At 44.6% G+C, this 9,450-nt stretch overlaps 1 protein-coding gene across 2 annotated transcripts in view; it reads right to left on the bottom strand.

Moving 5' to 3' along the window:
* Nucleotides 1-643: 643 nt before the first annotated feature.
* The window catches only part of RBM17 (RNA binding motif protein 17), a 27,513-nt gene continuing 18,706 nt past the window's right edge, over nt 644-9,450 (bottom strand). For both annotated transcript variants that reach the window (XM_059404031.1, XM_059404032.1), the window contains exons 6-12: nt 9,123-9,179; nt 7,381-7,522; nt 5,368-5,519; nt 4,238-4,311; nt 3,328-3,426; nt 2,176-2,248; nt 644-2,049 (exon numbers count right to left, since the gene is read on the bottom strand). In XM_059404031.1, coding sequence (XP_059260014.1) covers nt 1,946-2,049; nt 2,176-2,248; nt 3,328-3,426; nt 4,238-4,311; nt 5,368-5,519; nt 7,381-7,522; nt 9,123-9,179 — 701 coding nt within the window. In that variant the 3' untranslated portion in view covers nt 644-1,945. The remainder of the gene's footprint in view (nt 2,050-2,175; nt 2,249-3,327; nt 3,427-4,237; nt 4,312-5,367; nt 5,520-7,380; nt 7,523-9,122; nt 9,180-9,450) is intronic.

The following is a 9,450-nucleotide window of genomic DNA, read 5'->3' as shown; positions in this document are numbered from 1 at the left end:
ACGAAGCCGTACTTGGAATTTTGACTGTGAACGTGGATCTTGTCCCAGGCTAGCGACATGTGTTCACATCGGACTTCCGGTAGCTGGGCGGTGAGGGACCCCTCCCAGGCAGCCAGCGATCAGGAGAGCAGAAGGCCAAGCCCCCTGTGCCATTCTTCACTCACGGGGCCATCCCCAGAATGTGACGCGAGACACAAAGCACCTGATCATCACACAGGCTTCATGTGAGAAGACTCTGCCCACCTGGAGGCTGCCGGGAATGTTAGGACACGTTCAAGGTGGGCCAGGCCAGGCTAGGCCATTGGGCAGGTTAGGTAAATGCATGTACAGCTTGTAGTGGGTTTGCTGGTGCAAACCCGAGTAAGCCGAGGAAGGTCTGTACTTGGCATAAGCAGGGTTAGGTACTTGTGAGCCCCCAGCAGCCTCCGCACTCAGGATTTGGTCCGGATGGTCAGGTCCACAGGAAGACCTGCTCCCGAGTCTCAGGGCTGCTGTTGGTTTTATTCCTGCAAAATACTCAAGTATGCAATTCTTATACCTTATATTCTTCATCCCAAACTTATTTAATAGAATATGTGCACCTTTATCAGAAAAACCAAGTCTTAATTCCGTTTTACTCAGTAAAATAATAGCACAAAAGAGAAAATGTTATTTTTTTATTTATGTTAAATAAAAACATGAGCAAATCCTTTTTTAAAAAGGGTCAGAATATTCCTTATGTCTCCAAACCATGGATGCAAAGAACTGTTGAGTGCTTTTCCCCCCTCAGGGTCACAACACACTTCCATGTGGTAATCACCTAGAGACAACACAGACTCTCCAGCCGCTGCTCCGGGAAAGTCGCGCGCAGTACATGGGTAAGCATGGAACGGAACACAGGCACAGCGTATTCTGGATACACGTCCTGTGCTGGCAGTGATCCTCAGTACCAAGTATAGTCATCCGGTTTTGTTTTGTTTTGTTTTTTGTGGTTCTGCTGCATTTTTAAGCCATATATACCACCACACTTTAAAGGTACAATTTTTCACAATTCCAGAATTCTATCAACTGGCAGTACAGGTTAAGTAGCTTGTGTGGCAACATTTTATAAATTCAAAATTACATATGAGAACTAACGTCGTTGCGAATTTTGCCACTAGAAATGTGACCCTCAAGGAGCCACCATTTCCAAAATACAACTGGACACACGTTTACAACGTACCTGTGAATTCTAGAATCAACACGTCATTTCCGACATCCACTGAGACTATAGGAGAGTCTCTGAAAACAAGTGCTAGATCCATGGTTTTTACACCCATCTACCCCTACACCTACCACATACCCCACAGTCTAACCTCACCAAAGAGGATTTATCCAAACAGTCATGGCAGGTTTGCAATTCTTCAACCTTAGCTCACGTCACAAAGAGTTTTCTATGACTGGAGTCAATGAGAACTTCTCTGTTAGAGAAAGCAAACATTTTCACCTTTGGCAGACTGCCAAGATGATGCTTTATTATAGAATTTATGAAGCTACAGTTTAATAACTTGCAGGTTTTATTAAAATGAATCAAAAAAATGAAAGAAAAGCAAAGGATGACAATACAACCCCATATCCCAAAACTTTCTAGATTTTTTAGTGCAAGAAATGCTGTATCACTGAAGCATTTAAGAGTTCTCATGAAATCCTAGCAAAAAATGTAGTCACCTCAGAAGTGGTAATAAAAAAAGAGAAAACAACCAGAGAGGCACACAGACTGTTGTTGTTTTTTTTTTTTAAAGGATTTTTATACTATATTTAAAAAATCACAAAATAAAAAAGGGTTCAATCAACATGTATCTTATAAGTCCTTCCAGAGTCTCTGTATGCAGCAGCCACCCAGGCCGGCCGACGCCTTTTCTTTCTCTGCTCAGCCTGCAGCTCATTTAAGGATCATTGGAGATGACTCGTGCTCTAGTTCTTAAAATCAGACTTGCTCCGCCAAATCCAAGACCCTGAACTTATCCAAATTGTAGAAACATGCTTTTACCACCCGTCCACCAAAATACCTCCCATTCAGATCAACAACAGCTAAAAGACAAACAGAGAGAGCGTCAGTTAATACAGGCGTCCTGTAAGGCATCGCGAGAGCGTGTTCTATGGCTCAAGATCACAAATTGCATTCTTTTATTCTTGACACTTAGCGCTGCCACTTACCTTTAATTGCTGATTCAACCCTCTCAAATTCTAAAAATATTCGTACTGCTTCATCATCAGGGGCACCAGGAATCTGGGAAAGAAATGACAGTGTAACAGGTGAAGTTACCAACGGACATGTAGCTGAACGTGCTTCCTTCCTTAGCTGGTCCTTGTCCGGGAAGTAATGCAATTACCATCACACAAGACAAGTCAAACACCAGGGATTTGTAAGTACGATTTGTTCTTCATCAAAAACTCCATTACCCTCTGTTGCTTTTCTGGGTATCTGTCTATGAGAGGCACTGTCTTAGGTGCAAGCAATGCAGAGCTAAGTAAGCGGGGCGCTCTCTGACCCTGAAGCAGTCCTACACCAGCAACACCTCAACAGATTATGCGGTCATCGGACAGAATGTGAAACAAGAGAGCAGCCGGAGCAGGATCCGAAATTTAAAGAAAAGATCTGTGTTCAAACTGCCTCTCACATTCACTCAAATTCCCCTGTTGGGCTCTCCAAGCAGCCCCCCCACCCCACCTCCCATTCATTCCCAGCACACCCAACCATGCCACTCAGGAGCCCTCCTTAGGCTCCCGGAAGCTGTGACCCCTCCGGGATACCTCTTCCTCCTATCCAAATCCCACCCATGCGTTTCAAGCTCAGCCCACATCTGATTGCTCTATTTTTTGTGACCAAGTCCCATCCTCGACTCCTGTATTTATAGTGACTACTACAGAGTCTAGCAACTGCACATACCCTATTTTTACATGTGCTTATTTCGCTGTTTCTTCAACTGAACACAACACTGAGAGCACAGCCCACGTTTCCTGCCCAAATGCATGTGGGAGGCACTAAATATACACTTGCCCAATGAAAGCAACCCAAGGCAGGTCCAACTAACTGAACTATTGGGCACATGACAGTCCTGAATCACCAAACTAAACCTCAATCATAAAATGAAACATTTTATTTCTTCACCAAAAAAATTTGAAGTCCTTCTTGTCGTTATGTTTAAAATTGTTATAACCCTGTAAGAGAAGGGTAACTAAGGAACATCTGTCGCCTTCAGGTCCTAAGAACACACTCACAGCACACCTTGTCTCTACTGGCTGAAAATGTGTGGTAATCTGTCAGTTACAACTTGGGTTACAAACATCAAAAGAAAACCCTCTTACTTCAAATATCACACATTTTCCAACTTTGCCATATTTTTCACACTCTTCCTTGGTTTCCGCTTCCAAGTCTTCATCTACCTCTCCTGCACCAACCATGTTCTATGAACAAAAATGAGTTAGTTCAAGTATAATTTACAAATACATAAATGAGATGAATAACTTTCTTTCACGATGGCAAATGTTCTCAATCCCAAACGACATGATGAAAATTTTCATACTTGTAGTATGCAAAAATTGGTATTGCTTAACAAAATAAAAATATGTATTTACGTTTTTTAACATGCTGAATTAAAGCAAATTATGACGTCATGGCACATAACAGAGTACAGATGGACACTCTTACTCCATTTACTCATCTAACTGAAAAAAAATGTTCTAAGCTTACGTGCTACTTTCAGTATATAAGTTGAAAAAGAGTGTCCTACATGGACTGATGCCCAAGTTAAACATGGCTTACCTACTGCTCGAGGCAAAAGTTAGTGTGTTTCAGGTGTGAATAACGAGCGTAAGTGCATGAATACATTTATGTTGTAAAATAACAAGTGAAATAAGTAAATCTTTTGAGAAACACAACATAAAGACACACACATACATTAGGCTTCAAAGAGTCACAGGAGCATAACTAAGCTGAACTTTTAACAATTTCAAATATTTTAAAGCAATTACTCACTGTGGTCTTAAATACTGTATTTAGCAAAAAAAACAACATTAGTGAAAAAGGAATCTAAAACATCAATCTTAATTAATGGAGTCTAACCAGAAGGATCATTTGCAAAACAAATCATTTTCGGTTTTCTTGAACTGTATCCTCCCTCCGTATCAGGAGGGCGGAAAGCACACACATACAGCCCGGGGTGGAGAGACACGCAAAAATCAGGGTGGGAAAACTGGTTTCAATTCTGCTTCTTACCCTTAGGAGGACCACTTTGGTAGGACACTTAAGTATTTCAGTTAATGGATTTGAATCTGACTTCTTGGATGCATCTGCAGCAAAACATTTAAGACGTGGGCGTGTTAGGACATCGAGTCCAAGTTACGATGACTAATTTAATTTCAAGAGTACTTCCCACTATTTATGTCCTCAGAGTCATCTATAAGCTTTTATGCAATCAGTCTCTGAGCAAAACTGTAGCCTTATGTGTGATGAAAATATCTGCTCCGCTTTGGTACAGGTTTTTGCCATATTTCTACAAGTTTTTAGCATCTCTAATCTGTGATTTTTGCTTCATTCACCTCCTCAGTTCACGTAGCTGACAGCACAGACCACAAACCTTATGGATCAGAGCAGTGGCACATGCAGTGTGGCCAACCTAACAAGCAGCGGACTGGCCAGCCACTGGCTGACTCACCGCGCATACCCTCCACCTCCCAAATCAGGGCGACTGCTGACTTCTTCCTCAGACAGGGCTGCCGGTACAGTTTTCTTCTTTCTTTAGGAAAGGGAGCTAAACTAACATTGCCAAAATAAACTCAATTCTGCTCAAAATGTGAAGTTATGTTCATCTCGTTCCAATATGCCCTTAGCACAGAACAGAATAATCAAATGAAAATAAGACACCAAGTGCTACTTGGTGAAGGCATCATGTAGCAACAGACTGTGAAATAACATTACATCTCACAGAGTGATGGATCTGTAAAAAATGAGAAATCACACTTAAAATGAAAGGGCAGGAAAAAAAGTAAAGAACTCTAACAGGATGGACGAACTGTGTGTGGCTCCTTCATGACCCAAAAACTAACTAGGACTTCACCAGTTTAACAAGGTCTTTGCCTAGTACAAATCAGCATGAAATCACTTCTCTGAGTGCTGTTTATTTTCTGCCAGTCTCTCATCTTTTCTCCCCTGAACCTTCCTATCTCTAGGTCTGTTTTAAACAACAGATGAGCCTCTGGAGGGTCTGTGTCCACAACACAGAACTGGAATGCACCATAATCCCAAATTCTTGTGGACTCCAGAGAGGGCCGTCCTCTGGCGTCCTCTGGCGCTGGCCCGCCCCGCCCCCGCCCCCGCCCGGAAGGCGGGCTGTGGAGGAGACCCACCTTTCTCTGTGGCGTCACCCACAATGATCTTGCCTCCTCGCTTGCTTGTCTTCTCCACTGACAGTGCCGTGCTCAGTCCCTGCTCGTGCTTCCCAAGACCCTGGCCTTCCCGGAAGCCATACTTCTGCATGATTTTATGTGCTACTGTGCCGCTGCGAGGGAGAAAGAAGGAGCTCTTGGACTGGGAGTCACCGGCTACAGCACAAACCAGTTTCATGTCACAGCGATCGCCTTCTAAAAAGACAGCGTAAATCCCACATGGCTTCAATGTGGTCACATAGAATTACCAACAGGTCATTCGCTAGGAGCTGTAGGGATGTTTAGGATGAAAAAAATGGAAAACAAAAAATTGCCGAAATCCTGGATACCCCAAGACCATCTTGGAGCCAAGGGAAATGCCCATTTCCTACGAGGTTCTCTCGCACCCTGTGAGAAAACACTGCACGTCCCGCATGCCCCAGAGTCAGCCCTGCTCTACAGTTTCTGACCATGGTTTACTTACAAGTGTGCTTTCACACTATGTAGAGCGCCACATTTTTCTAAATAGTACAATAGAGTTTCCAATGACAGCTCCAAAAGAACTCTTAGAGATCATCCATTTAACAGATGGAAAAATATACTGAGGCCCAGATTAGCTGACCAGCTTAAGGCTGACTAGGAGCAAAGCAAGACACCTAACTTAAAATTCTTTCAGAGGTGCTAATGGTCAAGCAAAACCGGAACCTACAACTCGATTCCCAGACCACAGCTCTTTCTTTAGTACGCAGCATCCAAACTGCACTTGGAGGTGCTTCATGGGTTTCTATGGGGGGCCCCAGTGACCACTGCTATTTAAGGCTTGAATCATAGAACACTGCTTCAAGTAACAGCATCACCTTATTGTTGCCCTTACAAATTCCACGTGAACAAGCCAGCCCAGAGCAGAGAAGCCTGAGGAAGGCTGAGCTACGCCACCCTCTACCTTCCTGGGGTATCTGATGAACACTTAATCACTGTTCAAAAGGAATTCAGCAGCACAAGAACCAGCTTCCTATCTGTCCCCCATTCAACACACATCCTAGGGCCAGAGTGGAAATGTTCTCCATCTACGCTGCTCATAGAGGAGACTACTGTGACCGAGGAACCACATTCATCTTCAAGTAATTTAATAACCGCCAATTACCCACAGAAAGCAGCATAGGTCAAGGAGATGGATCCCAACAAGACCAAATACTGAAAACCCTCTTGCAGGGCGTGAGGCCCAGCCGTCTACTCCCACGGGCTGGCGCTCTCTCCGGGGCTCTCCGAGTCAAAGCACAGGCACTCAGGGTCACTGCTGCAGTCACAGCAGCCCTGTCAGAGGCAGAGTGGAGGCCTTAGTGTCATGTCGCCTCACTGACAGCTCACAGCATGAGACACACAGAGGCAACACTATAAAACATTCTTTAAACCAAAACGCAGGCCAAGTCCAGTGGGGGTCAAAAAAACCCAAAAAACAAAAAAACAAATCCTCAAGCCCCACCAGAAAGTCAACCTTAAAACTGAATTTTATATGCCGGCAAACAAATTTTAATTATAGTCAGAATGACTAAGTGTTTTAAACCCAAACTGCAGAATCACGATCTTAAAGCAAATGGCTCATTTCATTCGCCCTTTGGATGTAGCATATGTCAGCTCTAATTTGTAAGAGCTACTTTGTTCGCAAATGTTATAAAAATCAATGTAAGTAATTATCACAGGAACTGCTCCTACCTATAGACTCTAACACTGTATCGAAGTCATTCAAAACTTCCATCGGAAGGCTTACTGCTGAATCCAAAACCTACCAGTGTCAGGCCGGAACACCCTCCACAGCACTCAAGCGCTGATTCTTAGGAAGGACGCTCTGTGACCGAATACACCAGTGTCTCCCCATAAGCTCGGGGGTACCCTCATTCCCCAACAAAAGCTGCGTCTACTGACAAGGCCGGCAACACTCCACACCGAGGCTCGTCCTTCTCACGCTACTGAAGTGAGCGCACTCAGAACCATTACCCCATGTTGGCAAGGAAGGAGTTGCCAGGTCCGGTCGGAGATCTAGGTCTGTCTTGTTCCTCATATACGGGAGGAGGGATAGCAGCTTTGGAAGACTGGGAGCGAGGTCTTGAATCCTCTTCGTAAGGGAAATCTCGGGGTACTAATGAATAAAAATAAATCAGGTTTACCAAAATACTACAAAAGAATTCAGAACTAAATTTAAGTAAATCAGTTACTTACAAGGAGTTAAGAAAAAAAGAAATCAGTCTCACAGCCACCACATCACATTTTTAAAAACCAGAGGCAGAACACGGTCTTCCTGATTCCTGCTTTGCTCCCCCTGCTTTTATCTCCTCAAAAAAATTTTTAACGTCCTACTGAAATGTTACTCACCTTTTAAAGTGCTCTAAAATGACAATCTGTGCCTAAAACTTTACGATGTTCTCTATGTTCCAGGCAGACCCAACTAACTCTCTTCTGCTGCTCACAGCGTTTTGGGTACAGGTCTGAAGATTCTACTCTTGCTACCTCGTTAGCCTAGTAAACGAGGGTCTTTGTGATCAGGGACCATAACGCCAGAGCACTGAACAGGGAGGCTTTAAAAAGACCTAGATGCTTGGGTTCCACTCCCACAGACTAGGATTCTATGGGGGCTTATGGTTTGTCAGGTGTTTTCACATAAAAGGTATTTAACAGTGGGGCGCCTGGGTGGCTCAGTGGTTTAAGCCTCTGCCTTCGGCTCAGGTCATGATCTCAGGGTCCTGGGATCAAGCCCCACATCGGGCTCTCTGCTCAGCAGGGAGCCTGCTTCCCCCCTCTCTCTCTGCCTGCCTCTCGGCCTACTTGTGATTTCTATCAAATAAATAAATAAAATCTTTACTAAAAAAAAAAAAAAAGGTATTTAACAGTATCTTTTGAATTATTTTCCTTAAAAAGATAACATAAATTGGGCAACAGGTATTAAAAAGCGCTAGGACTGGGCGCCTGGGTGGCTCAGTGGGTCAAAGCCTCTGCCTTTGGCTCAGGTCATGATCTCAAGGTCCTGGGATCGAGCCCTGCATCGGGCTCTCTGCTCAGCGGGGAGCCTGTTCGCCCTCCCCCCTCTCTGCCTGCTTCTCTGCCTACTTGTGATCTCTGTCAAATAAATAAACAAAATCTTAAAAAAAAAAAAAAAAGCACTAGGATGACTGGATTTTCTTGGGATCGTTTAGGTGTGGTCCAATCCAGAGGATATAAAAATGATCTAGATGCTGTATCAACCCCAATATTCTAGAATAGATCACCGGGAGAAGAAGCAGCAGGTGAGCATGTTTTGGCAATCTAAGTAAATACACACGACACGTGGAAGGAAACGAACTACACAAAAATCTGATCGAGGAAGGCACTGCCACCTTGTGGAAGGCCATGAATTTAGCAGCCTCCAAACCCCAAGAGTATGAAAACCGTAAACTGAGCTACATTTGTTCTAAGCCAACTCCAACTATGAAATGTTAGAGAAAATAAAATAAATTACTGAAAAGCAAAGCATTTCACTGCATAAAACACAAGGCTCAGCCTGGTGTGAAAACTTCCAAAGCACAGGAGTGAAGGGCGGTCGCCCCCTTGGCCTCCCCGAAGCTGCTCCGTGGTGGGGCCAGAGGATGGGTTTTCCGGCCATTACCCTTTACGTGCAGAACAGCTGGCTGCTTCCAGCTAAGACCTCCCCTGACCAGGCCCCAGATGTGGGTCAGAATAACAAAGGACAAGAAACAGATACGTACACTCTTTGTCCTTCTCGACCAGAGAAGTGGGTGGCGCAATGGCAGCTCCGCCCATACCTGCAAGACACGGGAGCAGCCACCGTTAGAGGAGGAGACCCTCGGGTGCCTCACAGCCCGTGCCCTACCACACCCCTTCTGGGGGGCGGGGGGAGCGGACACCAGCCACCTCGTCCCTCCTGCTAACATTTACGAGTTCACCTCTGAGTCTGGGATTAAAAACACAGAAAATGGGCAAAACAGAGGCAGACAAAAGCATCTTTTTCACGTGAGCAGGCACTCAAGAGCCGCAGAACGCAGTTCATGAGTCAAGGCCAGGTGAAAGGACGCA

Source organism: Mustela nigripes, chromosome 6 (genome assembly GCF_022355385.1).
Source record: "Mustela nigripes isolate SB6536 chromosome 6, MUSNIG.SB6536, whole genome shotgun sequence".
NCBI classification, from domain to species: Eukaryota; Metazoa; Chordata; class Mammalia; order Carnivora; family Mustelidae; genus Mustela; species Mustela nigripes.
The sequence above is the reverse complement of the archived record's forward strand: the minus strand, read 5'-3'. Positions and strand labels throughout refer to the sequence as shown.